Source organism: Lepidochelys kempii, chromosome 5 (genome assembly GCF_965140265.1).
Source record: "Lepidochelys kempii isolate rLepKem1 chromosome 5, rLepKem1.hap2, whole genome shotgun sequence".
NCBI classification, from domain to species: Eukaryota; Metazoa; Chordata; order Testudines; family Cheloniidae; genus Lepidochelys; species Lepidochelys kempii.
Window position 1 is genome coordinate 71,732,290 of NC_133260.1, and position 20,697 is coordinate 71,752,986.

Here is a 20,697-nt window from a genome sequence, read left to right on the forward strand (position 1 = left end):
GAAGAGATTGAAGTAAGAAGAAATGGAAATGGGGTCATTCAGATCTAAGACCATGATTCCATTCCCTTCTGCAGAGACAATGCTAACAATGTTCTGGAGTAATGATATCCTCTTGACACGCTCTTTTCTTTTACAAATAGACTTTGTTCTTTGAATGGTAGAGTGGGTTGTTTCCCTTCAATTTTAGTCATATTTTGAGATGCTGACAATTCACAAGTATATGTGAATGTCATACACTGCACTGCCAGAGATTATATCGCATCCATAGTCATTGGAACAGTTCATTTTTTGATCACGATACATTAAAAATGCAAATCTGTTGTAAACTTCTTCATGTAATTGATTGCATGGGGTGCATTAACAATGAATTCTTCCCAAATGACCAGTATGGGGGCTAGAATTGATTGCATACACATATGTATATGTGCTTCTCTAATTAAATTACTTATATGCAAATTTGAGCTTTAAGTTGCCACATTATGTCTCAGTGAGATTGTGTAAAACTAGAGCAAGTTAATATAGTCTATAAAAAGATCAGCAGAAAAACACAACTGTTACAGAAATATTAACAATCTATTTGTGTTTTGCACTTCAGTGCCTGCAGTAATTAAAGTTTACCTGTTTCTCTTCTTCCAATGCTCCCGATTAGAATTTTCTGACTCACTACCACTGCTTGTATTACAACGAGATCGTGACCTAGGGAGTGGAACAGTAAATCAGGAACTAAGAACAAGAATCATCCATTAGTTCACTCTCAATATTAACTATGTAACATTTTGTAATTAATACTTTATAAAATAAAGAGCTTGTGTTCATTTGTTTCCTATTATTAGAATGTCCATAATACTGTAAAGTTCTGTACAAGTCTATGAACAATATCCAACAAGAAGTAGGAAACAGTAGAGATGCAGAGAGAATGTAAAACTTTGTCTATACTTGAAAGTGATTTCAGAGTATGTTTTTCCGTGTTAATGATCAGAAACAATTGTTTTGAAAGCAGATATCCACACTGCTGTATTTTCTAGGCTTTAGCTACTTACGTTTTGGACCACTGAGTCCACACAGTACTGCATTTCTTCAAAATAACTGCACAGCCTTCAGGATGGACATCCCACTGTGTAGTCACAGAAACATAGAAATGTAGGGCTGGAGGGGACCCCAAGAGGTCAGCTAGTCCAGTCCCCTGGGCTGAGGCAGGACCAAGTAAACCTAGACAATCCCTGATAGGTGTCTGTCTGATGGGGATTCCACAACCTCCCTTGGTAACCTATTCCAGAGCTTAATTACCTTTACAGTTAGAAGGATAGCTATCCTACATTTCCCTTACTGCAAATCAAGCCGATTTACTTCTTGTCCTACCATCAGTGGACATGGAAAATTGATCACTTCACTCTTTATAGCAGCCCTTAATATATTTGAAGAGTGTTGTCAGGTCCCCCTCCCACCCTGGTCTTCTTTTCTCAAGACTAAACATGTCCAGTTTTTTAAATCTTTCCTCATAGGTCAGGTTTTCTAAACCTTTTATAAGTTTTCTTGCTCTCCCGTATACTCTCTCCAATTTCTCCACATCTTTCCTAAAGTGTGGCACCCAGAACTGGACACACTACTCCAGCAGAGGCCTCACCACTGATAAGCAGAGTGGAACAATTACCTCCCATATCTTATATACAACATGCCTTTTAATACATCTCAGAATGGTATTAGCCTTTTTCAGCAGTCCTAGCACCTAGCCAGTTATTCCCAATTTTGTAGCTGTGCATTTCATTTTTCCTCCCTAAGACTCCCTACTTTGCACTAGTCTTTATTGAATTTCATATTGTTGATTTCAGACAAACTCTCTGATTTGTTAAGGTCCTTTTGAATTCTAGTCCTGTCCTCCAAAGTGCTTGGAACCCCTCGCAGTTTGGTATCATCAGCAAATTTTATAAGCATATTCTTTACTCCATTACCCAAATCATTAATGAAACTATTGAATGTTCTCCTGCTAGGCTCTAGGCATTCTGAGCTTCTTCTCCCTGCACGTTTTGGCACACCTACCAGAACCCACTATAATTCTGGGACTTGGGGACAAACCAAAAATTTCTGATTATTCCTCTCCTTTCACCCCATCATTCCCCTGGCTTTTTGAGAGTTGCACGATTTTCAAACTGGTATGAAGCAGCATGGAGGAAACACTGCTGACAGTCAGTATATGAACAGGCTGTCAGGTGTCATGATGATGCAGGCAATATGGGTACATGAGAAGGAAACCGAGCAGTCACTTTTGCATGAGCTTGTCTTGGAGCGGCTTCTCTCTTTGAACCACTGCTTCAGGACTCTCCCAATTAGCACCTTATCAAGCCTTTCACTGGCCACTTGGACAGGAGAAAGGAGCTGTTTAACTATACCCTGAGCTTGCTGCATTTTGTACAACCTCTGAGACAGCAAGCAAGAGAGCCCTCACCAATGGGTGGGAAGAAGAGGTGGAGAGATTTTCTGGATGTTATGAACAGCCAGAGAAATTACCTTTATTGAATGATGCAACTGGTCAAGGACACAGGGTCAGTGATGTGTTGTGTTCCTATTATGAGGCTAGACTGTTATATCTTTGTGTAAGGATTTCATGCTGCTCTCTGAAAAAGATCTTTGGAAATTTTCAACCAATTTCATGACATTTTTAAGAATGAAAGTATGGCCAGACTGGGTCAGACCAATTGTCCATCTAGCCCAGTATCCTGTCTTTCAACAGTGGCCAGTGACAGATGCTTCAGAAGGAATGAACAGAATGGCAGTTATCGAGTGATCCATTCCCTCTCACCCAGTCCCAGCTTCTGGCAGTAAGAAGTTGAGGGACACCCTGAGCATGGGGTTGCATCCCTGACCATTTTGGCTAATAGCCATTGGTGTGTGAATTTACCATGAGCTGGATCACACAGGGGTGCATCTGGCTCACACCAGCATTTAAACAGTGAGGTGACAGCCAGTCTGGATGACCCCAGAAGAGTAGAGGGCACACAGGTAAACAGACAGGCTGACCCAGGTGTGCAGCAAAGTAATGTGGGATTGCAGTGGGAGATGAAACAGTTGAATTGAAATAGGGATGTGTTCACAGCTAACTTCTTGTGAGAAAACTCATCCTGAATGTTGGTAAACTCGCTTCCAAAGGAAGTTAATTACAGTAGGTTGAGACACCAGATAATTCTAAACAAAAACGTGTATGTAGAGGCAATGCAATTTATCCTGAAAACCTCAAGTTGATCCAAAATAACTTTCAAGTGTAGACAAGCCCTTAGTAAACTTTCACCAGGCGGTATAGTACGGTAGGGTAACTTCTAGTGAGTTTTGCCATGGTGAGTCTAGAAGCAGTAACTGAGGTCGTACTATGAAGCTTTTCAGCGGACAAAGGGTACTTATACAGTTTTACATGGGTGGGATTCAACACATTTTTAAATGACCCAGTAAAAAAACTAATGCAAAGCTCTAAATGTAGCAATTTAGACAGATGGATAAGTACAAAATAGACAACTTTGTGCTATTGTAGGTTATTAAAGTATTGTAATTAAACAACATTCTGTATGCTACCATTTTGTTGTTTGTATTAGAATGTAATTCATCCCTATTGAGACATAAATACAGAAGTCTCCAATATTCTCTTTCCAACCTCTCCTTGTCAAATAATATTTACCTTCTCCTTTGCTTTAGATCTGAATCTTCACCACTGTTCTGGGCTTTCCTATGACATAAAGATAATTAAGGAAGCTTTGAATGAAACATTACCGGCCACTTGAAGTCTAATATTAATAGGCACTCACCTTCTCCAACAAAGCCTTCAGAAAGAAAATAGTTGATGCTTGTAAAGCGCTTGAAGGATCAAAGTATTCTTATACCATTTTAAAAACTACCATATGCACATGGAACACTGGTGAGTTATTTGTGAGATCTGAAATTCATTTTCTAAAGAGTACTGAACGACTTTAAAAAACTTAGAATGACTTAAGTGGACTTTGCAAATAAACAGAAGGAAAAAACAGTCTGATCAGGTTGTGATTCTACTGAGTTTAACAGTGTTCTTTAAAAGTGGCCCGAAAAAGATTTTTCATTGATCTTGTGCCCACTTTTGCTTCTGTATGATGTATAAAGAAGGGATTAAGGGCTGATTTTTTTCTCTCTTTGTTTTTTTACAATAAAAATATGAGGAATGTCAAGTTTGGTTCTCCCCAGTTTATTTGGAGGACCTTCTAGGGGAACCAGAAATGTATATTCTGAGTTCTCGCATCTTACCTAAGGAGGAAATATGGTGTTCAATCTTCAACAAGGAGGTTCCTTTTCCAAAAGTCACTGAAGTTAACCAGGCCAATTGAGGCCAGATCCTCGTGTGAATCAGTGAAGCTAAGCTGATCTACATCTGCTGAGGATCAAGTCTGAAGGTTATAAGCAACTGACAAAAGATCCTTTCCTCTCTCAATTATTGTGATGTCAGTTTTACTAGTTCTCCAGTCATCAGAGAGTCTTTCAAAGCAGACAAGTCCTGAATTTTTAAGTATTTAGAAAATAACAAAAACTTTTAGGTCTTCTTTATACATTAGTATAAAGCAAAATATTGACACACTTTTTATTTTGTTCACCTTGAACTTTGCAGGTCATCTTTAACTATGCATAGATGGATGGCTATAGTTCCCTCTACAGTCAATGACAAAGCTCTCGCATTGACTTCAGTGGGAGCAAGGTTGAGCTCAGCAAGTTAGCCAATAGAGTGCATTCAGTGTAGTAAAGTCTGACTTTTTTCTACTAAGGCTAGTAAACAGCACACAAACAGCACAATTATTCTGTTAAAAGGCAGATGAAAAAACAAAGAGCACTAATGAAATTCAAGACTCAGCAGGATATAATTGGGTTAACATCTGACAGTGTCCACAATCTCATGTATGAGATAAGACTTTGAAAAACATTTCTATAATGCTGTGGCCTAAGAGAAAATGTGTTATTGGCATGACCACCTAACAATATTGTAGATATTGCAGATGCCTGTCCCAGGTAATACATGCTACACATCTCAGAAAGACCTCTTATTGCATGGCACACAAGTGTTATACTTTTCATGACATACAGTGTTATACATTGCACATCTAAATTTCCTTTTTTAAAACTGACCCCAGTGAGCATTCTGATGGCTAAAATTGAACTGTATCAGAATAATGGTCTCAGGAAAATAAAATACATTCCAAGTAAGACTTACAAGCGCCAGATACCCAGCAGGTGGAAATCAACATAATCCAGTGACTTCAATAGAGCTATGCTGGTTTATACCAGCTGAGGATCTGGCCCACAGGGTCCAGTACAGAGGTGGACAAACTGCAGCCCGCAGGCCACGTCCGGCCTGTGGGACCGTCCTGTCTGGCCCTTGAGCTCCCGGCTGGGGAGGTTAGCCAGAGCTCTGGGCGGCAGGGCTGCGAGTTCCTGCCAGGCAGCGTGGCTGTGAGATCCGCCAGCTGTAGTGTATTAAATTGCTCCCCGTAGGAATGTGCTACTTATGGTGTACTACTTACAGCTGCCAGTCCTGGTGCTCTGAGCAGCATGATAAGGGGGTGGGGAGTGGGGGGGTTGGATAAGGGGCAGGAGGTTCTGGGGGCAGTTAGAGGACAGAGAATGGGGCAGCTGGATAGGCAGGGGAGTCCCGTGGGGCCTGTCAGGGGGCGGGGATGTGGACAGGGGTTGGGGCAGTCAGGGGACAGGGAGTAGGTGGGGTCCCGGGGGGTGGTTAGGGGCGGGGGGGCCTGGGATGGGGCGGTCAGGAGACAAGGAGCAGGGAGGGTTGGATGGGGCGGGAGTTCTGAGGGGGGCAGTCAGGGGGTGGGAAGTGGGAGCGGGTGGGGGCCAGGCTGTTTGGGGAGGCACAGCCTTCCCGACCCAAGTGTAGTGTATTAAATTGCTCCCTGTAGGAATGTGCTACTTACGGTGTACTATTTACTGCCAGTCCTGATGCTCTGCAAGTAGCACATTCCTATGGGGAGCAATTTAATACACTGCACCAGCCCTCCATACGTTTTCAGAATGCCGATGTGGCCCTCAGGCCAAAAAGTTTGCCCACGCCTGGTCTAGTATGAGGTTATCAGGCAGATTTACCTGGTGAGATCCTCACCACTGCTCACCCATTCATGAAGAATAAAAGGGCTGCAGTAGCATAAATGTCCCTAAAAACCCTATAATCCACCTGGGAGAGCATTCCCTCACCTTCAGGGCTGGTCTCTGAGGACTCCCTTGCAAGCCCTGATATCAGAGGCATACTGAGGACAGTGCTCAGGGTGTTCGGGGTAGGGCTGCAGCACACTGCACTCTGGAGATTCCCGGAAGTGCTGTGGCTGACATAACTAAGATAACCCCGGAGACCTATTGAAATTATGCTGGGAGTCTCTCCAGCACTCGGCGCACCCCAGGATTGCAGCTGCAAAGGGCTGTTGGATTACAGTAGCCCCTGTTCTTCCTGGATTGCAAGTTCGGGGCTTTGTCTGTAACTCACACAGCACAGAATCTCACCCCATATTGTTTTATTGTATTTGACTAAGTTACTCAAATGTTTGTATAATTAAAGGAACATACCAAATAGTTCACAGCTCTGTTTTTGCAGACATATTGTCCAGTGTTCTGAGAGTCACCAAAGGCCATATTGAGGAGCGTTTCCTTAATGGCTTCACCAGTTTAGCCTTTTTGTTTGAAACAATAGTGCAGTACTGATATTCTTTATAAAATCACATTGCCAAACAAGCGGCCTCCTCACTCTGCTCCACGTAGCGAGCAGCAGCAACTGGGATAAGCACATGGGGCAGATCATTCAAATCCCCAAACCAGCTGGCACCAGCAACCACAGCAGGCAAAGGGGCTAAGTCAAGGCCTTCCAGCCTCCCACCTCTCCCACTGGACTTAGGATTTTCCTGGGTCACAGAGGCCACACTTTCTTCCTTCCACATAGAGAGCAGTAATTCTGGAATTTTTGTTCACTCATTGATTATTGGTGCAACTTCTCTTCTCTGACACAGCTCTGGATTAAGCAGCCTTTACTGAGCCCAAAGCAAGGAGAACTGCAAAAGAAGACTTGTGTTGTAAGAAGAAACTAATATAACTCTCCACATTCTTACCTTCTTCTAACTTGTTGCCCAGATTCATTTTCACTGCCACCTGATGGGTTCCGTCGTCGAGAGTAAGGAAACTTTGGTGATTTATTGCGGTCATTGGAAGAATTATACAGTCCACTAGAGTTAAACAGCAGGAGTAAACAATTGACCTCAAAAATATCAGAAGATTTAGATATGCCAGCATCATTGTACAGAAATACTGTGCAGGCACATACTTAGATTTTTAAAAATAGCTGTAATGGCCATGTTAAGAATTAGTACATTTCTCTACTGAATGGAGTGTAGATAACAAGATTTGGTCAAGTTGAGATTGAGGATGTTATTGTTTTTCAGAAATAAATATATTACACTGAATCTTGAAAACAAGGGACAATTATACAGAACCCTTCAGGGTGTGGTAATTGGACATTACAAAGCACTGCCACTGATTCAGTAGTTTAGGGCAGCCACAAAGAAGAACAGACTCATCCATTATTTCTGGCATAGGAAGATTTTGTAATAAAGAACTGTTGTAGCTGAGAGCTAAACTTTCAGATACACATTTTATTTATAATGCTAGTGAAAACAGGAGACTAATCCATACTATAATTTACATATGTAGGGACCTTAGCCCCCTCCCCCAATGTACACATAACTTTAATTAACATAAACCATCCAATTAATGCAAATGGGAGTTATGAGACCGTAGCATAGATGCCCTAAAGAATAAACTAAAAAGGGTTCCAGAGACTTTGTGCATTGAAATAAAAATGTCAGCAATTGCATCTATAAATATTAAAAACAAATATGCTATAGAACCAAACAACATGAACCTCTCAAGATATTTTCTTAATTGCAATTAACCAAAGCTTTCACTCAGGTTTTAGCTCTCCACACTACCATCCACACAGAAAAACCTATTACCTGAGTCTAGAGATGCTTTGAACACAGCTTGCTTACCTGGCTAGAGGTATAGGTCTATATAGCTGAGCTCTACTTTAACTTGGGCTGGAACATGCTCACTTTCCAGTGTGGCTGCAGCCCGTACCCAGGTTACATAACTCAAGTGCTGAAAGTCCTCCAATGCCTTTCCACAATTTCTCCAGGGTTGTATTTTCCTGCCCTTCTACCTATTCCCTTCCTCCATGCCCGCCAGATGTCACCTTACAGTTTATATACACCAGACTGACATTTATGCCCCACATTCCATGAGACTTGCTCCATTTCTGCACAGCACTCAGAGAGCACTAGAACAGAGAGGCCATCCAGGAAATCCTCATCCCATTGTGTTGCTGGCTGGTCAGAGGCTCACACCAAAATCAACATATCTGTGAGAACATCGCCAAGAGACTGGCAGAGGTGGGGATTCATCAAATGGGAATAGCACAGGAAAAGTATCAAAAACTTGAAGAGTGCACACTGCAAGGCAAGAGACTCCAACAGCAAGTCTGGCATCTAACCAGGAATACCATCAACTTGCTTCTGAACTCATATGGCCTCTTCATCTGCGTGTCCTGGCACTGAAGGGTCAGCACAAGTTCCTCACACAGCTCCACATAGGTAGCCTTACTCATGTGTAGGGAAGACCCAATGTTGGTCATCCCAGGTCTGCATGATGATGTAGTCCCACCATTCAGTGCTTGTGGTCTTTGATACATCAGTCATGATGGGGGATTCACAGCAACTAAATCCTGAATCAGCTGTGCCTATTGCGCCATATCCGCATACAGTCTGCTGATCTCAGCAAGACACACTGTTGCCTTCTCAGGGTGACAAGCCACTGCCAAAATGCTCTCCACCACATTTCATGCCCTGCACTGGCCAGCTATTCCAGAAATAAGAGTTGCATTAATGCCAACAGCTGGAACAGGTCATGAACGGGTCCTGAGCTGGACCCATGCCTTGCTACTTGTTGGAATGGAGGCACAGCAATGTGGAGCATGCCAAGCTGGAAGTGCTTGAGTTTACTGACTTTGAGGGCTAAGACTACTTTCGCACAGGGGCCTAGGAAGGACAGACAAGTCTGATGTTCTGACTGGATCACAGCACAAGTTAATTAATTTACAATTTGATAATTCCCCACAAATACCCTTGGTGTGAAAATATTTAAGGAAAAGGTCATATATATGACAGCATGTGTATACTCTGGCCACAATGTCAGGTAGAAGGCAAAACAAGTGCTTCCAAAATCCCAGTGAGTATATATTTCATTATGACAGAGTGGTTTATTGCTCTTACACTAAGTAGCTCCACAATCTTTTTGGATGAGATATGTTTAACTAAGGTCCTAAATGGTGCATTGAAGATCACTTGGTATTTTTCACAAAAAAAATGATAGTAACACCATGTATTCTGCCCAAAATCCGGTTTGGGTGTTACATTCTGCCTTCCTAAATACCCTCTGGTGTTTCAGTTACATTATTTTTCTTAACTCCCTGCCATAAATGGTTATTTTAGAGCATTACTGTGCTCAGTTTAAGAGTTGGTACTTCATTCCAGAGGTGACTGCATTTCAATGGTGGAAATTCTTTATTAGACACCATGAAAACCAGCCTATGCAACCAAGTGCTTTGGGATGGAAGGAGCTATATAATTTCAAGATAATCATTTGGCTGCTAAAATATCAAACTTGCATCTTCCCAAAGGGGTCATTTTAACACAAAAGCAGCAACATCGCAATTGCATAACATTTCCTCTCTCAAAGGTCACAAAATCATTTTTAATGTCAATTTACCATGAATGTAATAATATACTAAATGTTTCAACTAGATTAAGCATAATGCTTATTTCTTCTGCAAAAGTGTAATTTGCTACCAGGATATTACTTTTGTACTCTGATTTACATTACTGAAAAATAAATACATGCACTTTACGCTTCTAGCAACAGAATACTTATCAATTGTTTCGTTCTTTCCCTGAAAGGGCACTGATCAGAACAAGCCATGATGGCATCCAGAATGTACAAATGGAACCCAGGGACTTATGCAGAAATACCAGGTAACATGCTATACATACAGGTCTGGCTCCTGGAATGCATGATATATTGTCACTCAGACCTTGCTACTCATAAATATATTACATCAACCACTCTTGCACCATCAACCAAGCAAAATCTTTGCTATTGCATGATGTTTACCTTACCTCTGGGGGCCATTTTCCTCCCATGGTGCACTTATTTTACTTCTTTGGGTTTCTGGACTATTTTCACTTTTTGCCTTTTTAAAGCTAAGGAAAAATACATATAAAAATAAAAACCATGACAATGATGATTTAAAAACACTTTATTTTGCCTATGACTTCATTAATGCTTATTCTAGAGACTGAGGGCTTGTGGCTTGTCTGAGGGCCTGTCTACACTTACCAGGGGATCAATGCACGGTGATCGATGCATCGGTGGTCAATTTAGCAGGTCTGGTGAAGACCCACTAAATCGACCACAGATCGCTTTCCCGTCAACTCCTGTACTCCACCTGAATGAAAAGTGCAAGGGGAGTAGACGGGAGAGCATCTCCCATTGACATAGCGTAATGTGGACGCGGTGTAAGTAGATCTAAGTACGTCGATCTCAGCTATGTTATTCACCTAGCTGAAGTTGCGGAACTTAGATTGATCTCCCCCCGTAGTGTAGACAAGACCTGAGAAAACCCAGTTCTCAGGCATAAAATCATTGGCCCTCCATCCTGAAGAACTCCTCACAGAAACATCAGCTATGGAAGTTGGAAAGAGCACCAGCAAATTAGCTCTGCAATATCATTTCTGACTAACTCTGGAAAAAAATGTTCCAAGGTAGCCCGGGATAGGACAGTGGACTCACAAGTAGTTAGTAGTGAGCATCTGACTGAACTCTTACACTACCTATGGAGGAGAAGCCATCAATATGTTCTAAAACAGTGGCTCTCAAACTTTCCAGACTACTGTACCCCTTTCAGAAGTCTGATTTGTCTTGCATACTCCAAGTTTCACCTCACTTAAAAAGTACTTGCTTACAAAATTAGACATAAAAATACAAAAATGTCACAGCACACTACTACTGAAAAATTGCTTATTTTCTCATTTTTACTCTATAATTATAAAATAAATCCATTGGAATATAAATATTGTACTTACATTTCAGTGTATAGTTTACAGAGCAGTATAAACAAGTCATTGTCTGTATGAAATTGTAGTTTGTACTGACTTTGCTAGTGCATTTTGTATAGCCTGTTGTAAAACTAGGCAAATATCTAGATGAGTTGATGTGCCCCCTGGAAGACCTCTGTGTACCCCTGGTTGAGAACTACTGTTCTAAAACACCTGAATCTTTGCAAGATCATCTGTAATATCTCTTCTTTCTTTCAGTTTCTTTTTCCATTGCTGGTTTGTACATTTTCTACTCCAGCCAAGGAAAAATGGCCAAGACTCCCTGGACAGGCTATCAGTGTCACTCCAAGAACTGGTTTCTGGTTGGAGAATGCTCTCTCTCTCTCTACATTGGCTGATCATGCCTTCCCCACAGCACCTACAGTTTTTGCAGCTGGGAATACTAACTCAGACTCCCAGTCCAGCGTACCACTGGATAATCAAGCTCCTCATAACTGTCACAGCATCATATTGCAAATATAAATGCTACAGACACTTCCAAAGTACAAACCATCAACAGAGGCTTCTAGAGAGGTTTAGAGAGACACAAGCCAGCATTCTTCACTGTAAAGGTAAAGTTTCTCACCTCCCTGATAGACTCAGCTTTATTAAGAAAACTTGGATACTTAATTTGTTAATCTACTTTTAACCTCAGCCTTCTGTTACTCCAGGTCATTGAGTTAATCATTTAATTCTCATATAGTGTAAAAATTGAAAAGCTACCAACAAGGAAGCAGAAAAAGACAGAAATTAAATGAGGTCACTTCAGAAGGTGAATCATATTTTTCTTAATATTGCACCCATTTGGCTGTCAATTCAGATGTATGCAGAGAATCTATTCCCAACCCCAACTCACTGCAGTTGGTGCAAATGAACCCGATAAATAGGTTCTGTCCTGTATTGAGGGACCCTCCCCTGCCCATTTTTCCCCCCATTGCATTACAATTACCCAATGAGGTGATCATTAGAATGGTGACACTATTTTAAATGTATGTCCAACACAGTTTTAAAAAAGAGAAAGAGGAATAATCCCAGGTGCTGAATTAACAGTATTAGAATTCTAAACCATTTCTCATTCAGAGCAGACATACATTTTACAGCTAGAGTGCTAGAGCATGGCACCTCTTCAGATACTGGCATTATCTTTAGGAATGCAGTTGCAAAAGGGATTGAGCTCATTCAGTATCTCTGAAAAGGTTAGCACTGGAATTTCATGAGAGATTACTGTTTTTTTTCTGGTTTATCTTGAATTTATATCATTTATGCACAGGTGACCAGCTATCTATTTCAGCAGTGAATGAGATGCTAAGCTATGAAGACTCAGCTCAGAAGAGTTGATAAAAGATGCCTTGTAAGCATTTTTAGAGTGTACCACTAGAATGAAGTGGGATGGAGTACCAAATTGCAAATGCCTCACAGAGGAAGTATGCTGTCTGGTCCCCATGTTTAGTAGAGGTGGAAAATATTTCTCAAATGCTGATACAGATACAAAGAAAAATCAAGGCACTTTAGGAATTTTGTTATTTAACTCTCACACTAGAGAAACTTCTCTCTTAATATCTTCTCTAACAGTGGAACAAGTCTCTATACAGACACGTGCCTACAATACATAAGATATGCAGCCTGCAAGGAATAGCAGATATACTCTGAAGTTGTTTTAACCAGTTCTTTTCATTTAAAATGATTAACACCGTTTAAAAACATACATCAATGGGAATCTGCGGCAGAATTTTTTAGACTTTCAATTTTGTCATGTTCAGGTTTTCAGATTCAGGTTTTCTTTCCCTCTTAAGTATATCTATTAACTGGAGAAGTATATTTCAGTTTTGAAAATTAAAGAGAATGGATCATTATATTCAATGGAGTGTTGCTGATTTACATCAGCTCATGATCTGGTTCAAAAGATTCTTAAACTTTGGTCAATATTATGCCTGGCCTTACCAGTGTCTGCAGCACAGCAGAGTGGGTGGTGGCTGCAAGGACTGACAGCAGTGCCAGATTTCCCAAGGTGGGCAGCTTGGGTGGGATGGGGTCATGCTCACCTTTTCCCCTGCCTCACACCAGAAAGAAGAGCTGGCCCTGAACAATGGCGGAGAGTAGGAACACATGCTGCACCCTTTCAGAGGATTTCTCAGACTCCATTCTTCCTCTGCATTCTTGGATACTTTGATCCTGCCTTCTGAAGCTCCCACTGGGGCAGTGGACCTTCACCCCAACCCCAACCCAGGCAGTGTCTTTCATGCCATAATCTGGTGGGTTTTTTGTTTAAATCAAGACTGCATGTCTTTCTAAACCATACACTCTAGTGCAGCCAGAAGATAAGACGTTGATACAGGAATTACTGGGTGAAATTCTATGGCATGTGTTAGGCAGAAGGTCAGACGAGGACACCATGAAGATCCTTCCTGGTCTTAAAAATCTACTAATATTTAATATACTTCTTTTTCTATCCAACACTTTATGGGAGCTCTTCATCAGTAAGCCAAGATTAAACCTGTTTTGGTCTCACTACACTTACCTTTTTACTGGGGAAGGTGCAATAATTTTAGTGGTTCCTTCTTTTTCCCCATTTTCCATATTTGCAGTAACGTGATTTATGTTTTTGGATCCTGGGAAAAAAACAAAACCCCGAATCAACTTTTAATGGCTCTCCTACATATTTTGGCTACTTTGCAGAACTTTACACAATCCTATTGCATTTACTGCGGTATTGTGAAATACAAAAACATACAATTGCTAGAAGAATAGGAGTACTTGTGGCACCTTAGAGACTAACAAATTTATTAGAGCATAAGCTTTTGTGGGCTACAACCCACTTCATCGGATGCACAGAATGGAACATATAGTAAGGAGATATAAATATACATACAGAGAAGGCGGAAGTCGCTAGCTTATTGGTTCCCAGACTCTGGTCCATGAAGCATGTGTTAGCAATCCCTGAGGAGAAACTGGTCAAAAAATACTAGTTCCTTAACTTTATATCTAGCTGCACTGCATTAAAAGAAAGCTAAAAATATATTAAATACTTCCTTAATATTACCTTTCCACATAAGCAATTGCTGCAGTTCCCATACGGATATTATGCAGCTGCAAACAGGAGATGGTCTGCCCAACTATGAATAGGAGGGGAGGTGTCTTTATTAAGATGTAGTCCATACTACAAAAGAGTTGGTAATCTCTGATGTAATAACTGTGTGAAAAGAGGCCACTGAAATAATAATACAGCACAATGGATGGATCTTTTTAAAGGAAACTCTCTCAAATTGATAACTTAACATTGTTTGATGCTTGGATGATTTACCTGTATAACATTCATTATTACAATAGAACTTTGCTAATTTACACTTCTGACCGGAGAACAGCTATCAATTAATGAACTTGTGAAATGAAAAGTAAATAGGCAAACACAATAAACAGTCAAAATAATACTCATGAAACTTTGTCTTTTCTTCATTTATTTTGTCAGTTGTAGTTTAGTTTTAGTGGAGTGTGGATTAGCTAGATTTTTAGTGTATTAGTTATTTATTGGTGCTGACAATGCACTCAACATGTAAACTGACACAATCCCCGCCCCCAGGAATTTAGGACCCAATGTTGATCTGTGGGGGAGTAAGCCATTTAGGGAACAGGGCACTCTGAGCTGCACTCACAGAGTTTGTTTGCTATTTTTCTGTTTGAGGAACCACAGGCTGTGGATTCCAAACCCTCCCCCTCCTCATACTTGTGGATCACAGGGGATCAGCCAGAGACTAGGAGCATATGTATAGAGGACACTTTGCAACAATTTACTCACAATAATCTGTCAGGTGCCTTCCCTATTTTGGTTCCATCCACCCCAAATCTGTAGGGCTGGAATCTATGAAGAGGCTTCCACAAAATGGGAGGAAAATGCAGCACTCCCTCCTTCTATGCCCCCCCTTCCAGGATCCAAGGAAATAGGTTCATGGATTTATGCTTTGAGAAGCAGAGAGACTGTAAACTCAGATTTATTCACACATAACACGCTAGGCTAAAACAGTTAAGATCAAAGTAGTATAAAAATGTTACACTGTATATAAATTTCCACATTTCAAAATCATTACAGGAAGAACTATTTAACCAAATATATCCTGAAGGTTTGTTACCACCATCAAGATTTGTTTATTTTGGTCACACTGCCTTTTTGGCTTCCACACTGTGCAATATTATATTCACGTTTCTGGTGCCTTATTTCTTCTGGGAACTACCAAGGAAAACAATATTTTTAATACTGAGTAAATATCTAACAGAGTGAAGTATACAGATGCCAGAGCTCAGTAAAATTATTCCAAGATTTTTTAAAAAATTGATAGCATTTAGATATTGTACTATTACAATGCAAGATATTTGCAACTAGTTAAGAAATTGCTGGACCTCTGGTACACCCTGTAAACTTTATTATTTTTAACCTGAGGCATGGTATTAGCATTGTACTAAAAATAATCTGGGTGAGACTTCTGTCTGTTCTCTGTACACAGGCTTTATAAAATAACATTCCCTTCAACTCATGCTCTCTCTTTCCACCTCAATGACAGTTTTAGCAGTAGTGCAAGTAGGGTGGTACTCTCCAGTACGCAGTACCGGCAAGAGATTTTTAGCGGGTACGGGGTACCAGAAAGACTTTGGGCTAGCCCCCTCCCTACGGGGGGGGGGGTGCACTCTGCTCCTTAAAGGAGAAGAACACAGGTAGGGAGGGCATTCATTCTTTATATGGCTTTAACAGCACAATGCATATGCTAACAAACTTAATCAAAGGCTTTGTTTAAGTTTGTTAACATATGTATTGTGCTGTTAAACTGGTCAGGAGTCTTCAAGAGGGGAGGGGTGGGGTGGGGGGGATGGAAGGTGTTTAAACAGTGTTTTTGATTCTGTTTCTCCCCATTGGTCTGAATTATCCATGGCATTCATACTGCATCACATCAAGTCCAAATCATTAGAGGAATGCCTCTGCTTGCACTGACCAGAGGAGGTTTGGATTCTGATGTCAGCCCAGTTCTGCAGCCTGATGGGAATCAGGTGTTGTCTACAGTGTACATAGAATTCTTCTTTGCAGCCAAACTAGCCTAACATGCATTTTGCTAACTGGGACTGGAGCAGCAAAACAAAGAAAACAAATGCCTCGTTTTCCAGCTTTGTGGGTGAGAGAACTATAAGTGAAGATTATAATGCCGGACACTGATGTCCTTAAACAAGCTGCCTCAGGAATCTGCCAAGAATTTTGCTGAAACTGTGTTTCTCATCTTAGCAACGGAACTAAGATTTATCACATATCTGCCTACCTTTATTCAAATGACGCTCCTTCTGATCTGACAGCTCAGGCATTGTCAGTTTCATCTAGAACAATTTGCAAACTTGGAACCAAATCCTGTAAACCCTTAATCATTTGATCAATCTAATTGAAGACTATGGGACTAGCTGCATGTCTATGGACCACTTTTGTGGTAAGAGTTTCAGCCGTCTGTTCTGTTCCTATAAAAGAAGTTGAATCTCCAATTGAAATGCAATGTTTTGGTACAATACCATAAAGCAGTTTAGGATACAGTTCTACTTAAAATTTGTCTTCTAACAAGTCATACATATGCTGAAATGGCTCCTTACCCAACTCCCATATTCCATATAAACAGATTGAAATACTACATATTCTGGGGGAAAGTGAGTAGTTAAGCATGTTGATGTTTGTATATCCAAATACCCATTTCAGCATTGTACTGGAAAATATAGCTGAAGAAAGTTTAACAGCCCCAATTGTTTTCTGTGTTAATCAGTGTGAACCTGAAAAAATTACATGCCTTCTAAGAGAAAAGAATCAGTCCACACTTACTGAAAAAAAAATTCCTTCCAACTGGTGTTCAGAAGAGCGCTACAAGCCACATACATAACCTCATGAGCAGATGGCAGAGAGGTTTCCCTCCCACATTATGACCCGCAAAATAATAAAGAATAATAATAATAAAATCTCAGAGAGGCAGAGTTTCACAGATTTGCAAACCTAAAAACTTGTGTTATGCTTTAAACCACCTTAGCACATAACTTTTTAATGTTTATAAACCTGGTAACTGCAAAGGAACACTGAAGCCCATTAACCTGAATGTGTGCCAGTCAGTATGCCCTCACTGACTAAAGGTGCAGTCACAACTGAACAGCTAAAAATTAACCTTGCCCTTTTAGGCTAAATAGAGTCATGTGTCTAGCTCCATCTCTGTTGTTCCATAATAGATAACAAAACTCTAGTGGGGCATGGTGTTGGCACATAGGGTCTTAGGTACATGGTGTGATTTTTCAGAATCTCTTTTGGGAATAGTCATGTAGGTGAAATAGCTGGTACTTATGATTATGCTATTTCTATGCATGTATATTCATCTTGGTATCTGAAGTTATATTAGCTATGTTTACTACATGTTTGCTCCTGTGGTAATACCCACAAGGTATTAAGCCAGCACATGAAGGAACAAGTCAAGTTGAATGGCCCATTAAGAAACACTTAGCTCATAATGGACCCCAGAAAACGCCTGTCTACACTTAATGGACTTTTTGGTGAATGTTCTAACTAGAATATGGGTGGGGGTGATGGACATGTAACTTGCTCATGTGACTTCAAACACCATCGTTCACAGTAAGAACAGATTTCCCTTTACTTGGCACTTGGCAGAAGCTAAAAGGCCCTGGCCTGGAAACACATAATTTTTTGCCTCTTTCCTGCTCCGGCCTCTGGACTATGAACATATACTAATGGGAGCATTCTAACCAAGGGACTGAGGACTTTAAGGTAATTTGGAGCCTTCCTATTTCCTTGATCCTTTGCAGATGGACTTATGAGTTGGATATGGTACAGAGACTGTCCTAGCCTCATTGATTGCTGATTTCTCCCTTGCAATGGACAAAGATCAGATGTCTGCTGACTTTCTCACATGAATCAGCAGCCTTTGATACCTGTGGCATAAGCATCATAGCCCTTGTTTGTGTGGTTTTATTCTTTCCTCTCCAAATGTCAAAGCTTGTTCCCATTGAACTCAACGCAAAACTCCTTTTGATCTCAATCGGAACAGGGTTTGGCCCCAAGAGATCAGAGAATGTGATTTTGATCAATTGCTTATCTGTCATGCATGTTCTGCCAGGCTGATTTTGATTGCCCCTCCTGTATGTCATGCTGAGGAAAATAACAAAACAATTTGGGCTGTAGTTCTATCAAGATGTACACGGCACACACAGTTCTATGCCTCTTTTCCATCAAACCCAGATGGCGCAGCATCTTTGCTTTCCTAGTGCCTGGCGGAGAGCAATACTTAGATAAAGGCAAGCTGGCAGAAGCTTAGTTTGGACATAAGGGAAGCACTGATAGTGTGTTAAGGGAAAGAGGAGTGATTGTCCTTCCTATCCTTCTTTCATTTAAGAAGTTTTCAATTTGGGGTGCTGCTGGATCCTCAATGACACCTGGAAGCACAGGTGGCACCAGGGGCCCAAAGCATCATTTTAACAAATGCAGTTGTAAAATTTTAGACAGGTAAGGGGGGTGTCAGAGGGGATGTGGAAAGTGTGGGGGCCCCAGAATGGGGGCAGGGTCACATGGAGGGTCACGTGGGGAGGTCAGGTGCCCTCCCTTGTGCTCCTTCCATGAGTGCAGTACCGGCAAGAAATGATTTCTACTTGCACCACTGAATTTTAGTCACCTCCTACAAAGCTTATCTTCAAAATTGTTCTCAACTCCTGAGACAGAGTACACACACCACTTTGTAAATCAGTTCCGGGTAGGGCTCTTGTACTTCGAAGACAATGCAAGATTTCAATTTAAAATTCTTCACACTGCTAGAGATTGATTGACATCTATAAAACTACTCATAAGGAAACACTAGGTTTCGTGTTTGGAAGGAACAGCTTTTATAGCATCCTGGTATGAAATAATAGCTCTTTTCAGGGTTATAATAACGAGAAGTAATGTTTAAAATTTAGTGAGGGCTCATTTGTGCCTTGTAAGCACACCCCACAGTAAGGATCAATGCAGAGAAAAGCCACCACAGAGGTAGCAGTGAAAGGAATTCTGCCTCCCAGAGCTCCTGGATGTGCAAAGGCTAAGCACCTAACCCTTTCTGGGTTACAGTTTACTATTTTCCATGTGACTTTGCTGCCGGCTGATTATGGGAGATGGAGCCAAGGCCCTTTCTCCTCCCCCGGTCCTCTGTCTCCCCAACGGAAGTAAGGAGAGAGCAGTCCTTGCATTTCTCTGAGGGCAAAGACTGTGATTCTGCCTGCCCTTTACTGTGGTCACACAAGCATAAGGATTAAGCAGACTCAGGCCCTAAATAGTGAAATATGGAACAGGTACAATTTACATTTGAAGCCATTTGTAAAAACAAAATATAAGACAGTATTTAGGGATTCTAAGTATGCTCCATTTTATAAGTAATTAAAGAGAGAACTGAGAGTATAATCTATTTGAAGAAGTCCACATTCATCCATGCAGCTTAGTTTCTATTTTCTAGTACAGATTAATAGGGATGATGCTACAACATCACTTGGATTGTGAAAGAATGGGGGAAGGGAATGGGAGAATAAAGGAGTTAGAAAAACCAAAGACTCTTCCTGACTTAGTCTGAATACGAAAACCACAACCTTATTAAAAGAATAAATAATACTACGAACATTTCCTCTTTGAAAGGTGCAGCAAGAGATCAAAATATTTAAGGTCAAAATAAAAAAGGTGACACATAGTAAGAATGGTGAAAGGCATTGGTGAAAGGGAGCAGGTTGGAGCATTAAGTTATAGGGAGTTAGTGGTGTTTGGCTTGATTAGTTTTGTGGGTAGATGTATTAGCCTGCCCATGCCATTAGAAGTATGTGAGATAAAAAGGTCACCATTCAAAGCTAGCACACTGTAGTTAATGCTTTTTCTGAGTCCAGGGAAATAACTGCAATAGCTCAGATACTACTGTGTGGTAAATGGAGATTATTTACCTGTAACTGGAAGTACTTCAAAGATGTGTGATCCCTATCGATATTCTACATGTGGGCATGCATGTGTATCATGCACCTGAGACCAGAAAATCTTGCAAGTAGCGTCTGTCTTAGTTTAGGCCTCCACCCTGGATCTCCTTGTGGTCAGCACCTAGGGTGTAGGGGAGCGGAGGACCGTCTACCTCTCCAATTCTTTTTCTACCATTAATCCAGTCATGACTTGAAGCAGAAGGGAAGGAGGAAGGGTAGTGGAAAGCAGATAGGGACCACACATCTTGAAGAACTTTCAGTTACAGGTAAGTAGCCTTCATTTCTTCTTTGAGTGCTGGTCCCTATGTGTATTCCACACCTGGGTGACTGGCAAGCAGTACTCAAATAGGAGAGGGGTGCGAGGATGCAGATTGTATCGATGTCTGTAAAACTGCAATTCCAAAGGCTGCTTCAGCAGAAGGGGCTTGGACCAAAGTGCAATGCATCTTAAAAGTTGCATGGAACTCCAGGTTGCCCCTTACATATGTCCAAC

At 41.0% G+C, this 20,697-nt stretch overlaps 1 protein-coding gene across 4 annotated transcripts in view; it reads right to left on the bottom strand.

Annotated features, from left to right (window-relative positions):
* EPB41L4A (erythrocyte membrane protein band 4.1 like 4A) overlaps positions 1-20,697 on the bottom strand; it is a 222,493-nt gene that overhangs the window by 36,774 nt on the left and 165,022 nt on the right. For all 4 annotated transcript variants that reach the window (XM_073344691.1, XM_073344692.1, XM_073344693.1 and 1 more), the window contains 5 exons: positions 13,726-13,816; positions 10,230-10,313; positions 7,113-7,226; positions 3,665-3,712; positions 619-696 (listed from right to left, as the gene is read on the bottom strand). In XM_073344691.1, coding sequence (XP_073200792.1) covers positions 619-696; positions 3,665-3,712; positions 7,113-7,226; positions 10,230-10,313; positions 13,726-13,816 — 415 coding nt within the window. The remainder of the gene's footprint in view (positions 1-618; positions 697-3,664; positions 3,713-7,112; positions 7,227-10,229; positions 10,314-13,725; positions 13,817-20,697) is intronic.